This window comes from Gadus morhua, chromosome 15 (assembly GCF_902167405.1).
Source record: "Gadus morhua chromosome 15, gadMor3.0, whole genome shotgun sequence".
Taxonomy (NCBI): Eukaryota; Metazoa; Chordata; class Actinopteri; order Gadiformes; family Gadidae; genus Gadus; species Gadus morhua.
The window spans coordinates 15,214,090-15,233,099 of record NC_044062.1 but is presented as its reverse complement, the minus strand read 5'-3'; the positions used below and the strand labels follow the sequence as shown (position 1 = coordinate 15,233,099).

Genomic DNA, 19,010 nt, shown 5'->3' with positions numbered 1-19,010 from the left:
GTGTTTATTAAAAAATCGCAGCTTTGTTTAAACTTGTTTCTTGATAGTTGTTTTATGGATCAATGCATTTATCCCTTCCACTCATATCCATCCATTACTTTGTTTGATCCACTCATCCATCCATCTATTCATCTATCCATCCAACCACTCACCCATCATCGATGAATGGATGAGTGGTTGGATGGAAGGATGGATCCATCCATCCATCCATCCATCCATCCATCCATCCATCCATCCATCTCAGATTTTAGCAAGTGCACTCACAGTGACGAGTCAGAAACAGCTCTAATCACTCGCCGTGCACATCTGGAGTCATCAGCGCAGCCAGATGTGGCGCCGTCACGCGGCCCTGTCTCTCCCTCCTGAAGAAAGACGGCGACAGCGGCGCCGACGAAGATGATGATGATGATGGGGCCAGGTAAACTGTTTAGCTCGACGTTCACGACGCCATGAAACGGAGCACACCTGCGCGTTGACGGCTGACTGCAATTAGCCCGGGCTGCAACAGCCTGCGCCGGGGTAGGAATGAATCGCAACCAAGCGAGTATAATGACTTGTTATTTCAACCAGCTCTCTGGTGGACGAGGGGGGGAGGAGAGAGGAGCGTTGTATTAGGTGAACTAAATGAGAACGGGGACTTTGGTTTGGACCAGATAAGAAAAAATGCCTTGGGAGGCCATCTAATGATAACAGCCGTCTCCGTCCGCCGCCCGCAATAAACGGGAGCAATCACAAAGATTGACACAATGAGAGCTTGGTGAAAACAGATCAGTTCAAAGACGGAGAGCCGGGCGTAGAGAGCCACCACCAGCCTGGTAGGTTTAACCCAGTTATCTGTGTGCTCTTCCTGAGGATCTGAAATATTAAAAAAGTGACAGTATTAGCGCAGCGGGAATTAGATCAAAGACGCAAAAAAAACACAGGCATGAGCACTGTACCTTGTTACACTGTGAATTATTAAATATGTGGGCTTATATGAGTATCTAAATTAAATATTGCCATCAAGTTTATGTGTTTTTTACCATCGTTTTTTTTTATGTTTACTGAGGATTAAACAGCAGATATAGCGTCAGACTTAACAGGAGTGCAGTGGAGTATATTTCAAGTACTTGTTTTTCCCTTTGATAACTTCCTACAAGGTGGCTGTTTTAGGTGTTTAATGAGGATGAAATTAGTTGATGGCTAAAAATATACAAGGGATTATGTGTGTGCATGTTGTATGATGTATGATTTTGTGTATGTTTGTTCACCTGTGTGTGTGTGTGTGTGTGTGTGTGTGTGTGTGTGTGTGTGTGTGTGTGTGTGTGTGTGTGTGTGTGTTTATTGTTGTTTGTGTGTGTGTGTGTGTGTATGTGTGTGTGTGTGTGTGTGTTTGTGTGAGTGTGTTTATTGTTGTGTGTGTGTGTGTGTGTGTGTGTGTCCTGTGTGTGTGTGTGTGTATGTGTGTGTGTTTGTATGTGTGTATATCTGTTTTGGTGTGCTGCATAAAAGTGTAGCGTTGTGTAGTATGTTTGTTTGTTTGCTGTGTAGTGCAGCTGTGGTAGAGATGGTAGTAGAGTGCGTGGAGCTGTGTTGTCTGGAAGGGTTGCGGTGGAAATAGAGATTGGTAAGACACAGGCTGGACGGAGAGAGGAAAGAGGGTCAGAAAAGCGCCTTGGGGCTGGCTGAACTCACACACACACACAGAACTACACACACACACACACAAACAAACACACACACACAGAACTACATGCACACTCAGAACTACACACATACCGACACAACTACAAACAGATACACACAGACAGAAACACAGCACTACACATACACACCTATACACACACACACACACACACACACACACACACACACACGCACACACACACACGCACGCACACACACACACAAACAAAATTATAGAGAGCTGTGTTCAACCACAAAGCTGTAGACATATGTCTGGCCCGGATTCTTTCACAGACTCACCGAGACATGACCTATGGTCAGATAGATAGATAGGTGGAATAGGACATGAGGAGAGGAGGGCAGAGGAAAGGAAGGGAGGATGAAAGAGAGGAGAGGAGAAGCGGGGAGGATGGAAGAGAGGAGAGGAGGGGAGACCGGAAGAGAGGAGAGGAGAGGAAAGGAGGGGAGGACAGAAGAGAGGAGAGGAGTAGAGGGGAGGACGGAAGAGAGGAGAGGAGGGGAGACCGGAAGAGAGGAGAGGAGAGGAAAGGAGTGGAGGATGGAAGAGATGAGAGGAGAGGAAAGGAGTGGAGGATAGAAGAGCGGAGAGGAAAGGAGAAAAAGAAAGGGAGGCGAGCAGGGGCAGAGTGGAGGGGAGAGGAGGAGAGACGAGGACAGGGGAGCAGAGGAGAGGAGATGGAGAGGAGAGCAGATGGTGCGATGTCTCCTCCCCCACATCCTCCATCTCCATTTCTCGGCGCCGTCGTTCGTCTGCCACCTGTGGAGGAGGGGCCCTTCTCCGTGGGGCCACGCTCCCACAGCTCACGCCTCATAGGTCAATTGTCGCAAACAAGAAAGAACAGGTCACCCCCAAACTTTAACCGAGGAACTCAAAAGTGGTTAACAGGCGACAGACCATTTGAATCAAATGTGCACTGATCCATTCCAGTCCCATGAGAGACGTTCAAGACCACCCTGACATCAATTGCTGATTTTTCGTCTTTTGATTGAAACAATCCCTGAGAGATAAGTATAACATAAAGTGTCTTTCAGTTGAAGTTTACTTCTCGGGTAATATTGTGCGGCAGCAGGCAGCAAGACATTTCAAGTGTTCTGATCCCTATGAAGGTCTTTATTTGCCGAGCACACAAAACAGATGCGGTGAACGAAGAAGGTCAAGATCGCGACTCCTCGTCGATGACACCCACGCTTCGTCTGGGCGGGAAACCGTCCTCGGTGCGACCGATGCCTGCTAGGCCGCGCTAACTGACCGACTGATTAGCCGACCGGCTGGCTTCGCTCTTCTCTGGTTGACTGGCCACCATCACGAGCCTGTGAGAGGTGAGGATACAGGCTGTCCCTATTCTGTCAGCGCTCTCCCGTTTGGCTCCGACCGGCCCTCACCACATCCATTCAGGCCCCCTGCGGCTCAGCCAATAAATCACTGTCTTCCAACACAATGTGGGCATTTGCACGTTTGTTTTCGCTCACTGAACCGAGCTCCGTCAAGTTTGAATGAGCCGACATTCAAGCGCCGTTCTATTTGTGTCCGAGTGTGAGTCGTCTTCACTTGTCTTGCTGTAAGCGGACGTGTAGGTAAGCGAGAGTAGAGCCGGTTGCCAGCGCGCATTGTCACCGGGCCAAATTCAAGAGTTGTTAAAGACGCGTGCCTTTCTTTGGATCGCAACCGTATCGGTCTCAATGGAGCCGCATCCCTCCAGAACCACCACTTCAGCGGTTTCCTCATTCCCAGCATTTCCCTTCAACTCCTCCACCCCACCCTCACCCTCTCAAACCCCCACCCCCACCCCCGGATGCAGTGGGATGTTAAGTGTTTCCTAGCTGCTAAAGTCGCATGCGGTCTGACGTCTCCGAGCCAACCACATTGTGCTACCCCCCCCCTCCAACCACCACATTTTATAATTCGTGTTGCCTTCTAGTACGGCGTTGAACACAGACAACCCTGTCTCGCGTCGCTCCTGAAGAAGGAACACTGTCACCGCTCTACCTTATCTGACGTCGCCAAATGTGGAGGGAGAAAGGAGAGGGACGCATTATTGGCAGTGGCAATCTGTCTCTCCACACGAGTTTTCAGTATCTGGCTGACACGCTAAGTCATTAATCTCCGAGCGCTCTTCTATCAACGCAAAGTGTCCAGCTATCCCCGGACCCGAATCTCCATCAACTTCACATTATGCACCGTGAAAAATGATAGCAGCTGTCCCGTGACCTGATGGAGATATGTGTGGAGTCATATGGGCCCATTCATGGGGAGGCCCCCGACACTCAATCAGTCAGTCAATAACCACCGATTGGGCCCTGCTGTGATGGATGTGAGATGAAAGGGATTTGGTGTCCAACAAGTATGAATGAGGGCTGCTAATGGTGTAGTCCCGCTGAGAGCAAACTCAGGAAATAAAATTAAATAGAAAACATTGGATGGCAGAATGCAACGTCTTTTTGGGTCGAAACGAATCAAGCACTTAATGCAAATTCCGGCAGGCAATTTTTCGTACATTCACGCACCTGTCATCGCTGTCAGTCCTCAGAAATTGAACATGCAAAAAAGTGAGGCATTATTTTGCTATGCTCTGTGACCAGAGGCACTCTTTTGCATGGAGAAAAAGTAGGGCAGCTGGGATTGGCTGGAAATGAGGAGTAGTCAAATGGATGAACCCACAGAGACTCTGCACGCTATGAACACCTGGACTCACACCTTAAGAAAAAGGATTATTATGGACTATTACTATTATTGTATTATTATTTTTCTAGCTGTAGTAGTAGTTGTAGTTGTGGTAGTCATCAAAGTAGCGGCATTTAAAGTTCTTATATTAAATAATCCTTGTTATTTCTACATGTGATCTACAATGGGGAGCCAAAACATTGGAGAACAAGATGAGGTTGTGACTATTAAAATAACTTTCTTAATAGCACAGATTCTAATGAGAGTAACTGGAGCGAAGGGTCAATGGTTTGTTGATCTTTACTATCAATGCTAGTTTTAGTTAATTAGTTAGTTAATGTGCCAGTTAATATTGAAGTCAAGACATAGACAAGACGTTGATAAATGATAAGTGCTCATCAACACCTTAAGTAAATGTACTAAAAACGTCTTGTTTGTCATCTTTAGCTCCGCGACATCACATCATCACACAGCGCTTACAGAGTGTTTAACAAGTGGCCAAAGACTTCTCAGAAACGATCAACAGGGATACTTCACCCGAGGAGAGCCGAGTTGAGTTAAGGATATTAAAACAAGATAGAAAAAAATACAAAACTCAAGATTTTTCCCCAAATCCTTTCGGGAAGCAAGGTTGAGGTACAGAAGCGAGAGAGACCCGGCAGCTCTGCAGCTGAATTGAATTCATATTCATGTTTTATTTGGTTTCTGCTTCATTATTGATTGCAAAGAGGAGACGGAGATCTATATAAAAAAAGAAAGAAATAACAGCCTTGTAGCGATGTAGAGCGATAGAGAGCAAAAGAGCGAGACAGAGAGAGGGAGAGAGATATAGAGAGAGGGAGAGAGAGAAAGTCGAGGTCGAGTCTTCAAAGGGCCAGACTGCTCTACTTAAAGATCTTTAAATAGTGCCCTTCACCAGAATGCTTTGCCTTGGTCGCCTCTTTCCGACTTGCACTGATTCATCGTGGGACGCACCAGGGGCCTTGCAACATGTCTCAAATGGCCCTCCATGGAACCTCAAAGTCCGAGTGAGCTACAGCTATAGTCCAAATCTTAGTGTAGTGGTCTGTCCCTTCAAAGTTCAAACAAAAATAACTTTACGCACACCGAGAGTGGTTTAATGGGGGGAGGGGGGACGCATCATCCCCATGGTGAGCGGCCATCTTGACCTTCTGTAGTGAACCCCTGTTTGAGTGCGGTGCGCCACTGATTGGCTGTCATTTCACTGGGGGCAGCATGTGGGGCAACCAGACACACAGTAGTGGGAGATTCGGCCTCTGGCAGCGCACATCGAAAGCATGCTAAACTAAACGCTCTCAAGTGGACGTGGGCTTGAATGTAGGCTAAAAGGGCTGCAATGAATGCCTCTGTCTCTCGCGCTGTCGCTCATTACCCTCCTCTTGATTCCTGGGAGCCTGCAGTGTGTGTGTCTTTGTGTGTGTGTGTGTGTGTGTGTGTGTGTGTGTGTGTGTGTGTGTGTGTGTGTGTGTGTGTGTGTGTGTGTGTGTGTGTGTGTGTGTGTGTGTGTGTGCTTACCGCGCATCACTTGCCTGCATGAAGGAAGGTGATTACAGCATTTTCCTAGAGATTGCAGCCAACCTGCTCTTCTCTCTCGTCTCTCTTCCCCCATGCTCTCTCGTCTCTCTTCCCCCATGCTCTCTCTCTCTCTCTCTCTCTCTCTCTCTCTCTCTCTCTCTCTCTCTCTCTCTCTCTCTCTCTCTCTCTCTCTCTCTCTCTCTCTCTCTCTCTCTCTCTCTCTCTCTCTCTCTCTCTCTCTCTCTCTCTCTCTCTCTCTCTCTCTCTCTCTCTCTCTCTCTCTATCTCTCTCATTGGCCGTGTTCACCACCACAAGTGAGTCATGATGAGTTCTAAAGACAATCGTTTAATCAAAAGCAAAAAGGAGAATAGGTAGAATCAGAGCATCAACAATGTATGTCAACAAAAACGACATAGACGACACAAATGACAGTGAATGTAATTCAGGTGAGTATTGGTGAAAATGAAAATAGATTGACAAAGCAAGGCTGTTGCGGCCAGGGGTAACATGGGGATGCAGAGGTGTGTGCGCGCATGTCGGGCCTACGCGTTCCTGAGCTGAGGCTCAAGGTACTCAAGACCCAGATGGGCGAAGATGTCTTCCTCACGCTCCGCTGGCAGGAATTCTTTCTAGAGAGAGGGACAGAGAGAAAGAGAGAGAGAGGGACAGAGGGGTAGAGGGGGAGAGAAAGAGAAGGGCAGAGAGAGGGAGACGGAGAGTGAGAGAGAGAGAGAGAGAGAGAGAGAGAGAGAGAGAGAGAGAGAGAGAGAGAGAGAGAGAGAGAGAGAGAGAGAGAGAGAGAGAGATGGGGGAGGGAGAGAGAGAATGAGATAGAGGATGGGGAGGGAGAGAGAGAGAGAGAGGGAGAGGGCCAGAGAAAGAGAGGGAAAGAGATAGGAGGAGAGAGAGTGAGAGAGAGCGAGAGAGAGGGACACAGAGAGAGAGTAAGGGCAAATAGATCCATGGCCAATAAGTGAACACGTCTCATTGACTTGTTGGGCTAGCAAGGCCGGGTCGGAGCTTATCTGATCAATGAAGAACAAACACTGTTGGTTCTAGTGTGGGGATCAAGTCAGAGACAAGAAAGACACACAAGTCTGATGGACTTCCGTGATGAGACTCCAACCCGATCTAAAGCCATTCAAAAATGGAAACACTGCTATAGGTTTTTTCAGGTGCGTTGTTCTGCACTAATCACGCGGCGGCGTGAGCAGTGGGGTGCGGGGGAGGCGGGGGTTACCATGGCAGTCCGCTGCACCGCCCCCTTGTCTCCTCCCAAGTAAGCACTTTAACCTTGCTCCGGGTGATTACACGCTGTACGGCCAGATGACCGCTTTCGCTGACAAATCACGACAGGGCCTATTAACTGTCAGCCCTATTTTTCCCCCATTCTCTTTCTTCCACCGGAGCCAAGCCAGTGGCCCGGCAACACTGTGGGAATGGATGCATCACCGCCCACCCACCGCCCCTAACCCCCCCACCCCTCAGCCCTACGGCGGTGGTGAGGGGTGGGGGGACTGACTCACCTTGGTGGTGAGAAAACACCCCTCGAGAGGGGAAGGCAGCGGCCGACACATCCGACCATGGGCGAGGAATAAAGCAGACGTGACGCGGACGCCAAAATATTAGAGAGAGAGAGAGAGAGAGAGAGAGAGAGAGAGAGAGAGAGAGAGAGAGAGAGAGAGAGGGGGAGAGAGCGAGGGGGAGAGCGAGAGCGAGAGAGAGACAGAGAGAGAGAGAGGGGGAGAGAGGAGCGAGACAGGAGCACGTAAGGTTTGCAATGCCAGCCAGAGGCAAGTGAGAACAAATGGTGGCACGGCCCCCGCTGGCCAGGCATTTGATTTATAGCGCAAACGACAACCCGCCGCACTCGAGTTCAGGTGAACGTTGGATTACAGACGCCAGCCACATCCCAAATGCTACCGCTGTCCAGTTCACATTCCCATCAATCCTGTGGACCTCACGCCCACACTGTCGTACACACACACACACACACACACACACACACACACACACACACACACACACACACACACACACACACACACACACACACACACACACACACACACACACACACACACACTCATGATTCTGTTGGCATAACAACACACAGCGGGCGTATTGAAAGATGACACTTTAAAGTGAGACTGCGCGTGGCCAATAGAGTGCCAACACCCTCGTTCTCAGCTCCTAATCCCAGAGAACAGGGTGAGAGCAGAGCGACCTCGCCGAACCAACAAAGAGTGATGACACTGTTACCAAGACAAACACGTGGGAGTGAACGTCACACAGTCACCGGCGGCTGGGTGGAAGGAGACAAATACAGGGTGGCAGGGAGGAAGAGGAGGAAGGGAGGAAGAGAGGGAAATACGTTTTTATAAAGAACAGACGAGATATAAAGGAAGGAGGACAAAATAAGAAAGAAAAAAGAGGAACAATAAAAAAAGAAGATACAAATGAATAAACAAAATAACCTTTTAAAAAGATTGGACAAGAAAGGAAAACAAAAGAAAGAAAGAAAGAAAGAAAGAAAGAAAGAAAGAAAGAAAGAAAGAAAGGAAAGGGAGGAACAATGAGAAACATCAAGAAAGAAAGATGGGAAGAAAGAAAGAAAATTCCAAAGACCCTAAGAGCGAATGAAAGAGACAGCCAGGAGGAGAACTCCATGCGGGCTCCGGCTGGCGGCGGGGTCGATGTGTTTGGTGTTGGTCCGTCCCACCAGTGGACGTATTGTTCAGCGGGATCAGGCGGGCCTGTGGAGCTCCAGGTTACCGGGCAGATAGAATAAAAACAAGAACTCGGAGGGCCCACATGAGATTCCCTTCACATCGCAATCTTTCCATTGTCCTGGATCAAGAGTAAACCCTGGATCACACAGGATTTTGCCCACTTTCTTTTGCTACAAATCCTTACCCCCCCCCCACTCCTTGACCAACACACACACACATACACACACACACACAAAAAAAAAAACAGCACCACATCAGAGACACACATCCACAAGCCCCCTCTCCCCACACTGGCACACGAGCCCAGAATAAAACAAATGTACACTAAACCCCAGTTCCAAGGAGGGAATCAGCAGTGTTCAACCCCCCCCCCCCCCCCCCCAAACCCCCCGTTATACAACAAGGAGTTTAAAGGCATGCCGATGGTAAATGAGCAAAGCGAGCGTGTCTGAGATCGGGCTGGCGATAGCTCTCACCCTGGCAGGCGACTGCCAACGGCGTAACGCCTCCATGGGTGCCAGCTGCTCAAGAAACACCAAGTGCTGTGTCTGTGCGTCTGTGTGAGTGTGTGTGTGTGTGTGTGTGTGTGTGTGTGTGTGTGTGTGTGTGTGTGCATGTGTGCGTCTGCTTGTGTGTGTCTGCTTGTGTGTGTCTGTGGGATTGTGAGTGTGTGTTGGGGCGTCTGCTTGTGTGCGTGTGGGCGTCTTCTTGTGTGTCTGTGTGTGTGTCTGCAGGTGTGTCTATGTGTACGTGTGTGTGTTTGGTGTGAGTGTCTGTGTGTCTGTGCATGTGTGCGTCCGCTTGTGTGTGTGCGTGTGTGTCTGTGTGTGCGGCCACTTGTGTTTGTCAGTGTGAGTGTGTGCATGCTCGAATGTGTGCGTCCGCTTGTGTGCGTGCATGTGTGCGTAAGTGCGTGTGTGTGTATGTGGGTATGTTTGTGTGTGTGCGTGCTCACACATGTGTGTGTGCGTGTGTGTGTAAATCAGTGGATCCGGTGTCCTTGGCTTAATAAGCTGCTAATCAGAGCCATGTTCCTCCGTCCGCTGTGTGACGCCGTCCCTCGTGGACCGGAGCGACTGTTACCTGGCAAAACATCTGCCCCGGCTCGGCTCACCGCGGCTATCGCCTAACCCTGCCCCCCCCCCCATCTCCCCCCCGACAGCCCCTTCCCCCGGCACGCCGGCTAATGGCTGGCTGCCCACCCAGCATGATACTGCTTCAAAGAGGGGGGAGAGAAAGAGAGAGAGAGAGAGAGAGAGACAGAGAGAGAGAGCGAGCGAGCGAGAGAGAGAACGAGAAAGAGAGAGAGAGAGAGAGAGAGAGAGAGAGAGAGAGAGAGAGAGAGAGAGAGAGAGAGACGGGATGTGAATGAGAGAGCGAGGGGTCGAGAGAGGGGGGGGGAGGAAGAGAAAAAGGGAGAGGACGAGAAGGGGAGAGGTAGGGGGAGGCTTGAAGGGAGTTTATGAGCGACTAACCACAATATTGTTTGTGTGCGTTTTGCAGAAGTGATAAAGATTTAAGAGGTTCAACTGACGCATTTGTTATGATCGGTAATGCGGCAGGCAGGACAGACGGGCGGGCGGGCAGACGGACAGACACACAGAGTTGGACTAGACACATCCACTGTCGTAGTCTTGTGCCTTGCGATTCCAAACACTCTACCAGACACTGACTGAGTACGTCTCAAGGGCATATTCAGGTTGTATTGACTAGAGCTCTGCTTTCATGGCTGTGAAAGCACTGCTTGAGACTTTTCTAGACTAGAATCGGGATTGTACTACCTGCTTGTTGAGAGAAAAGTGATGGTTGACATTTATTGTAAAAGTTCCGAAGAAAGTGAGGGCCTTCACTTGAGAACCCCCGGGCGCACTCAGGACAGGAGCTAAGGAACAACCACAAGAGATGTGGAAGTTGTACCCCCACCTTGCCAGACAAACTTTATTCCCTCCCTCTCCTGTCTTACTCGTTCAACCTCAAAGATCAAACCTGAGTGACCCCCCCCACCCCCCCGCCCACCCCTACCCCGGGGGTGATCTAGACTACAAACCCGCTGCCGCGCTCAGCCAGAGTAGACCTCCGGTTCAAGTTGCCACCAATCACACGGCTGATTAGGACAAGCTCCACAGAGCGCTGGCCGGCCGCCATAAAACACCAGCTATCGAGCAGTCAATCACTCCGCGGTTCCTCCCTGCCTCCCCCACTGCTGCCCTCTGTTGATCAGCGACCAGGGGACAAGCACGGACCAAACGATCAAGTCCTGATCATAAAGCACAGGATTTACGGTGGATGCGCCGCATCGGTCCTGCACCCTCACTCCCATCTGCTCTCTTTTAGTGCTCTTTGCCTCCGCGGGGTTGTAAACATTTGCAAATCAAAGGTATTTCATTTGATTGGTTGATTGTGTTTTTTTACAGCCTCGATACAAGTTTGGCAACTTTGGAGCCATTGATACCTTTTTGAAACCCGACCAGTATGTTGCTGATGTCTGTCTGCCTAAGACAAGACACGTTAGATAAGAGGTCTGTTTTGAGCTCTTTGCAGGAATGTGCCCTCTGCTTTGAGCTAATCGAAGGGTCCCCAGCAGGGCAGTACCCCAGGGACCCACTCCATGTGTAGGCCTAAACAAAGAAAGTCTGCTCCAGACACTTTCCACGCAGGTTTCTGAATGTATAGAAAGAGTGGTGAAGGTTTTAGGAACTGGTACTCACCTTTCATACCGCCCCTTTCCACGCATGTAATGAAATGACTACAAATCCACAGGCGGTGAGAATATGCACACATCTTTCACACCTACTGTTTAAGGCAGGCTTTTTAACTTCAAGTGTGAAGCTGCAAAGTGGCAAAGAATTATTATGAAAGTGTATGGCACAATTTATGTGATTTTTCTTTCCTTTTCTCTTTCACTACATTGTGTTCGGTAGTTAACCACCATTTTTGACAAGCCTTGATTTCGTTCTTCAGTTTGTCGCTATGCATCATAATAATTATAATGATCATTATTCAAATAAGCAAATAAAATGCTTGATCTTTCTAAAAATAAACAAATAAATAACGCTCTGCGCAGTTATGCACTTCTTAGCTCACACTGGAAATCAGATTATTTATTTCATTCTCCATCCGGCTCCGTGGCTCAGAACTAGCTTCTTCTTCTCACTGATTTGGTTACTTTCTAGCATTCAACTTGTTTCGTCTTATTGGTAACGCCAGAGACCAAATGATATGCGTTTTCTTCTGTAAATTTTTCCAGGTTCACAGTTTGTCAAATGTTGCTTCCTCTTCTTCACCTGATTTTTACATGCCATTTCTCCTCAAAAGTAAACTAAATGCTATTTATAGTAAATTATGGAAACTGGATCCCATAATTTGCAAAAAGCATGCAAAAAAACAGGGAACAGACGTAAGTGGGGTTTAATGGTGACATTTCCTGTTTAGCATGTTGACAGCTTTCTACAGCTAAATGGGTCTAGATGCCAGGGCTTCGATCATGCAGGTCCCTCCATTGGGAAGGAAATTGCAGACGATCTGAGGAGACTACACCTCTACAAAGAAACATAGACTCCAATTTGACGCGATCCATAGATTGTATGTGATGGGATGGGTTCAGTCCCAGGTCTTAGGAGATGAGGTTCAGACCGAGGACTGTAAGAGATGGGTTCACACCCAGAACTAAATGGGATAAGGTCCAGACTTAGGACTGTGTGAGATAAAGTCCAGACCTAGGGCTGTATCAGATAAGGTAAGACCCAGGACTTTTAGAGATGAGGTTCAGAGACAATCTGCTCCAATGCTGTGAGTTGCGGCGCTAACCATTGGGCCGCGGTGGCAGCCTGTCACACACCTGTCATAGCCAGCGACAGGTTATGACAGCTTTCCTCAACACTATCAGCCCACCAGCAGAGATGCTAATTTTGACAATGCCAGGGGATAAGTGTTGTTTTGCCTCTCCGTTTGGCACGAGGCCCCTTAATCTGTTTCATGTTATGACGGGAACAATGCGAGTCTGCATTTAAATAGGACATTTCCTGGTACACTCCTTGATATTTGTGCTGAGCTAGCGGTCTGCGGTGCTAGGGATGCAACACAACACCCTCGATGTCCACATGAGGAACTTTTGGTGAGATCTGTAGCGTCAATAAACCCGCACCCCAAAGCCCAGCTGTATGGGACGGGTGGAATCAATGGGGCTGGATCTGTCCGTTACTCTCCCGTATTGAGGTCCGGAGAGCCGTGTGGAGGTTATACCGTGACTCAGATGCGAAGAGGGTTCTGAGGCGTAGTTCTAATGATTTGAATGTGCTTGTGTACAGTTCATCGGTATTACAGCAGGCAGGTGCGCTCCAGTACAGACGTAAGAAACGATTGCATCTTGATCAATGAAGGCCTGGTTGACCCCTTGCAGGCTCTGGAGCGCCAGACGCTCCTTCAGATTGTGTGAAGTCCTCCCGGCCCCCTTGTCTTGCCAGCATGTAATTGTAGCCCTGCTTTCCTCCAGTTTAGACCCAAACAGAACACTCCTAATGATAACAATAAATTAACTTTGTTTGCTCCACTGAAGCCTGTAAATAATTAATTGGTTTGTTTGAAGCGGGGCTGGTTTTGCATGTCCGATGTGCTTCCTGCAACCAGAGCGTGTGTGATCAGATTCGTCTGCGTCAGCGACACGCGCTTCGTTCAATTAAAACGACACGCGCAGCCAACAAAATATGAGCTCTGGAGCCAGAGAGACAGAATCACTTTAAGAGTTTGCCCACCGTAACACCTGCCAGTGCTTTTGGGCCTGCTCGATACTGATCCGCCTAGTTTGTTCACCGCCGGGACCTCAGAGGTTTGATTGAGACTGTGCGTGAGCCGGTGTGAAGCCCCAGCAGATCGCTGCAGGGTTTTTGTTTGTGTGAAGATTTGTGAACACAGTGCTTTTGAAGAGGAGTCGGTTTACTGCTTATTCCACTAATTACAAAATTAGCTAAATACCGCTACAAATAAGAATGAGCAGGCTGGAAAAGTTTGAAATAATACTCACTGATTGTGGCCTCCTACAGCCACTCACAGGTCGTATTCACTGAGATAGTAGAATCTTAAGAATCTGGAACACACTAGAAGTAGATTGTGCAGATATTGATAAGAGCTTTAGAATCTGGTTGATATTGTCTGATAAATCAACCAAAACGGTACCTTTGCTAGCTGCTAAGCTACCGCAAGCCATTTTAAAGTACTTCTACTGATAATGTTAAAAGTATATTGCATATAAAGTATATAGTATATAAACAGTTCCTTCAGGATATATGTTTGCATGGAGGACCTCAATTTGTATGTCCTGGGTGCATTTGCTTTGCTTGATGATATAATAATATAGTATTGTCTTGCAAAAATGTATTTTAGGATTTTGAGCCCCATTCCCAGTAGCCAACATTGTACCACTTAAGTATGCACAATATACACAGGGCAGGAGCAGAACACACGGGTATGGAAGAAGCGCCGGCAGCCAGAGATTTGTGTAAATAAATGAACAAGATGAATGGGTCTCCAAAGTATGGATACAGCAAAAGAAGAATGGAACCCCCCACCACCACTGTGCAGTTCATTAAGACAAGTTAACAACAGGTTCTGACGGGCAGGCTAGTTCATCTGTCTCTGAAGCATTTGGGTCAACCCTGATGAAAAGGGCCCATATTTGTCAATGAAATTGCTCATTAGCCTTGAACCTGGCACATTGTAGTGGACCCTTATAGTTCATTCTATGAAGATCCAATATACTTGCAGCTCTACTTTACCCAAATTGAGAAAACTAGGATCTATGAATGCAATTTGAAAATACATCCATGCTGTTTCCACTAAAAGCTGTACCCTCCCCCTACTCGGAGAGCATTAGAAAACAGGTGTAGCCTAAGTGGTTTATTCATTGAGATGTATGCAAATGGGATCGAGGCCAATTTTGTTTTGAATGAGTCAGGGAGTGGATGCAGCGGTTGGAGCATTTTGATTTACCAAGCCTGCGAGGTGATTTACTATGATAAAAGACCTGGGTGTTAAATGTGCGAAATGGTTCTTAAGACGGATTCGGATCAGGAGGGGCCTGCAGTATCTCACAATCAATCTTTTTGAAGTGAACCATCTCCAGCTCCCAGTGGGCAAAGCGCTCGCTGTACTGTGATGTGTGCGCCAGTGGAATTCAGGCATTGCTGCAGCTTTATTAACGTGACTGAAACAAGATTGAATTACATGAATGTTCAACTGTAGAGATATGATTGTAGGGCACAATGGTTGCATGTGTCAATGTTAATGTCAATTTCATATTGGTTTTAATCTGGCTATACCATAATTGCGTAATTGTGGTAAGTACTAGCCAACACAACGTCTTGCAACAATCTATTTGCATCTTGCAAATGCCCCCACGCCACGAGGAAAATGTATGTAGCTGTCTATGAAGTGTAAGAGCCCGAGTATTTTCAGATATAATGAACCATAGAGAAGGTGGTTGCCATGCATCAGTTTTCTCCAGATTGTACCCCATTATGAACGCAGGGCTCTATCACACAAATTCCCATACACGGTTACAAATGGGTCGTGGACCACTGCTGGGAAAACACAGAGCTTATCCTTGGTGGTCCGCAGAAACCATAGATGACCACATATGTGCGTTGCTGCTAGGTGCCTGTTAATGAAGTCAGACACGCCCCGCAACCACAGCACTGACTTTTCGTGGGAGAAACCACCCTTGAGCCACAGAGTAGGGCGCAGGAGCTGAATGTTAAGCAGGTGGCCAAAGCCCTGCTTAAGTGACTGCTTCCCTAAGCAAGCAATCACCCGACACTTAGTGTAACCATGGGCCGGCATGGTGACATAAATGTTCTGCATAATTAAGGGTTGCCGCTTCCGCGGGCTAACAGCGGATGGAGGAATCTATAGGAACATACAATAACGTGAACCTGAGACAGCTCAGAGCGGCTACGCGGTCAAATGGCTTTAAAATATGTATGTATTCATATGGATTTTACATGCATTGTTATCAAGCTATGGAACCGGTTTGACGCTGCAAACCATAAAGTGTGATGACAGCAGTTTCTAACGGAGCACTTAAGATAAAACAACGCATGCTGCTCTACATATTCAAGTCCCACCATGTGGTCTTATCGGAGCAGTTTTATATTTATAGTGCATGTATATGTGCATACATATACACTCCGAAGAATATGTTCTTATTTGGGCCATAGGCTACGAAATAATGAGGTGGGGATGGATCCGGGAGTGTTGACCTGGAAGCAGCCCTTACCCCTCCACCCCTCACTACCCTGTTCTCCCTCCTCCTGCACTATCCGGTCCCCTCCTCCAAATCTCCTTCTCCCACTGTAGAGATTTGGCTATGATGCAATTTAAAACTGTAACCTAATTTGTGGGTTTGAGGGTGTAATAACATTCTTCTGTTGTAGTTTTTTTTGTTGCAAACTCAGATTTGTTGCTTTCCATGTCCCTGTGTATTTTAAAACAGCAGACTGTGATGATAAAGGACTCACAGTCAGAAGATGATAAATTAAGCTAGTCATGTGAAGGTTGTAGAGGAATGAGATGGAGTCGGAGTTGACGTGGGGAGGGCGAGTGTATAACACTCACTCCGAATCTAAAGCGTTTTTGTTTTTTTTGCTTCATTGCTCACATAATGTGTTCCTTGCCCCCCACCGGTGCCCACCGTGGGTCAGTCTTCTTTCTGACTGTGAGTGTCTTTCTGAATCTGCTCTGTCATTAACGTCTCCTGCCCCCCGTCCCACCCCCAACCCTGCCCTTACACTCACTCAAAGTCAACGGGCCATAGCTGCCTATGTAATTATAGCAATGCATTTATCCTTCATTTATTTATTTCCTTGCTCCCACTGTTTCGTGAAGGAGAAAAACAAGTCGGTCTTTGTTTTAAAACAAATTGCTTTTCTAAATGGCTTTCTAAACACACAGTCACTCACAGTCACTCACTGTCACTCACTGGCTGCCCCACACCGTATGGCTTGGGCCTTGGTGTCCCTACGTCTGCATATTTTAAACCTGATTGCAGTGCTTATAACAATTCCCCCACACAAAGGACCGAGGTGCTGTCCAGCTCTCATGGTACCGAATGGCCTTCACAGTGCCAGGGTTCGATTCCCACTGGGGGCCGACAGTGCGTGTAGTTAAAAGACTCGGGCCTGTGCAGCCAGCAATCATATTGAAATGGGCACACGCATGCAGACGCCAACGATGCGGCAGCAGCCTACCCTTCACCAGCTTCCCCATCACCCGTAATGGTTTCAATGACCTTGACCTCACAACGGTCATCGTGGTGGTCCAGGCTATTCTGGATCTCATGTAGGGGTCCGTATATTTATGGCTCAAGTGGATCCTGCTGTTGAGGGCCCACATGACAGCAGCGCCAGCGAGCAGCATCCAACCTAATTGATGGTGACAGTAACGTCCTACGGGGTTGCACAGTATTGCAACATTAAAAGAGTTACAGAAGTCCAAACGTTTATGATCATTTTGGAGTGTACCGAGAGCAGAAGGGAATGGGATTGCTGCCTTTGAAATAACAGACGTAGACGTGAGACCTGCCTTCGGGAAGAAATACAGGAAATGAATGCCGTGGCAATGGTTTCCAAAAGACCAACACCATGGTGACATTTATTCAAACTATTTTCTTGTGCCTGTGGTTAAAGATAAATGAAAGCGTTAGGATTACTAAAGCAGAAACCAATATCCATTCACTTGAAACAAAACAATATATATGCATAAATATATTTAACCGTTTGTTCTTCACTAAAGCTTCTTCAGGCTTATGGCTGTGTTGAAAAACCTTTAACAAGAGGAAAATAGCAAAGTCGGATTTTCGTACGTGCGTGCGATGTGTGCCTTCATGCGTGCATGCTGTGTGCGTGTGTGCATGAGTAAATGTGTGGCTCCAAGATTGGCCTGGGGTGCTGACAGTAGTCCCTGGGTTGATGAGGTTGGGAGGTGTCATTTCTCTCCGTGGGACGGAGGGGAGTGGCATGGCGTTGGATAGAGAGAACAGACTCATTGTTCAAGGAGATGCAAGGACAAAGGCAGGCCTCCTGAGCACGTGGGTTAATCGAATGACATGATTATAATGACGCGACGACAGGCTGACGGTAAAAACTGTGGATGGATGAAGGACTCTTTCAGGTCTTGTTTAAGAGAGGACGTTTTGTTTGATTGGTTGACTTTGAAGGTCGTTTTTTTGTATTGTGGTGGTGTACTGTACAACTCATTTCTTACACCCAGAACATAAGACAGCATTTGAAATATGCGATAATGGACAACCGTATGGCTGAGAAACCAAGCATATTTTTGCAAAGAATAAAATAATGGTAAATAACACAATATGCTCAATCTGTGTCGGCCAACAGTAAGGAGGTTTTTATTCTGCCGAAAGGTACGGAGTTTGTTGTCCACACCCTCCCTGTATATAAGAGGCCTAACCACCAACTAGCTCCTTCATGGTATCAATTAACAGACACTCAGAACACGGAGAACACACAGAAGCGGCTGCTAAATAACTAAATAGGAAATAAACATAAATGACTGTAGCCCAATTATACTAGTCGTTTATGTTCAAGGTAGCATAACTGGGCTTGACAAGTGCTTTGGTTACGCGACTACCAAAAAAGATACACTATATATGGGATTGGATAAAAACACATATGGACTAGCGCCTTCCTCAAGGATAACACTTTTCCAGCCATATTCATGGGTGAACATGGTGTGATCAAAGCGCAACATTTAATTATGTTTGTCTCACTCTCTTTTTTTGAGGTGATGTGTAAGCCCACCCAGACTGATCTGTCTGACGCCGTCAGTAGTTAGTTATGCAGCTCGAGGTTTTATTATTTATTTCCATCTCAGTAGATTCATCCAGACAGGGAGACGTGATGTGTGGACACAACACACAGGCCGCGGATCTAAAGTTAGACACTCCACATGAAGGAGAGGCTTATTAATAGCGGCTTGCGCCGAGATTGGATTCAAGAGGCAGCAAATTAATAGCAGTCAGTGATAACATGAAAAGCCTTAGCGGAAAGCTAAATAACCCAGCCTGGGGCTTCTTTAATGTGCTGCCATTAGCAAGAGAGTAAAGACTATATGTCCAGGGAACACCAGGGCTGTTTAAACTTTTCTTCAAAAACACAGCAAACACTGCGAAAGAAGGTCGAAGAGAGATAAAATGAAGAATCACAATTAGAGTGTGCTGTAACTGTACTGAACCAGACGATAAGATAATTAGACTCTGCCCAGAGGGAGAAGGGAACTCATATTGATTGTGCCTGAACTCAACACCAAACACAGAACCCAGGTTCCAATTACTGCTGTTGCTGCCGTAGTTTACACAATTCTCCACCAACACAACAGGACAGTG

General features: G+C 47.4%; 1 protein-coding gene across 3 annotated transcripts in view; it reads right to left on the bottom strand.

Annotated features, from left to right (window-relative positions):
- Positions 1-6,210: 6,210 nt before the first annotated feature.
- dntt (deoxynucleotidyltransferase, terminal) overlaps positions 6,211-19,010 on the bottom strand; it is a 64,738-nt gene continuing 51,938 nt past the window's right edge. For all 3 annotated transcript variants that reach the window (XM_030379304.1, XM_030379303.1, XM_030379305.1), the window contains one exon: positions 6,211-6,514. In XM_030379304.1, coding sequence (XP_030235164.1) covers positions 6,428-6,514 — 87 coding nt within the window. In that variant the 3' untranslated portion in view covers positions 6,211-6,427. The remainder of the gene's footprint in view (positions 6,515-19,010) is intronic.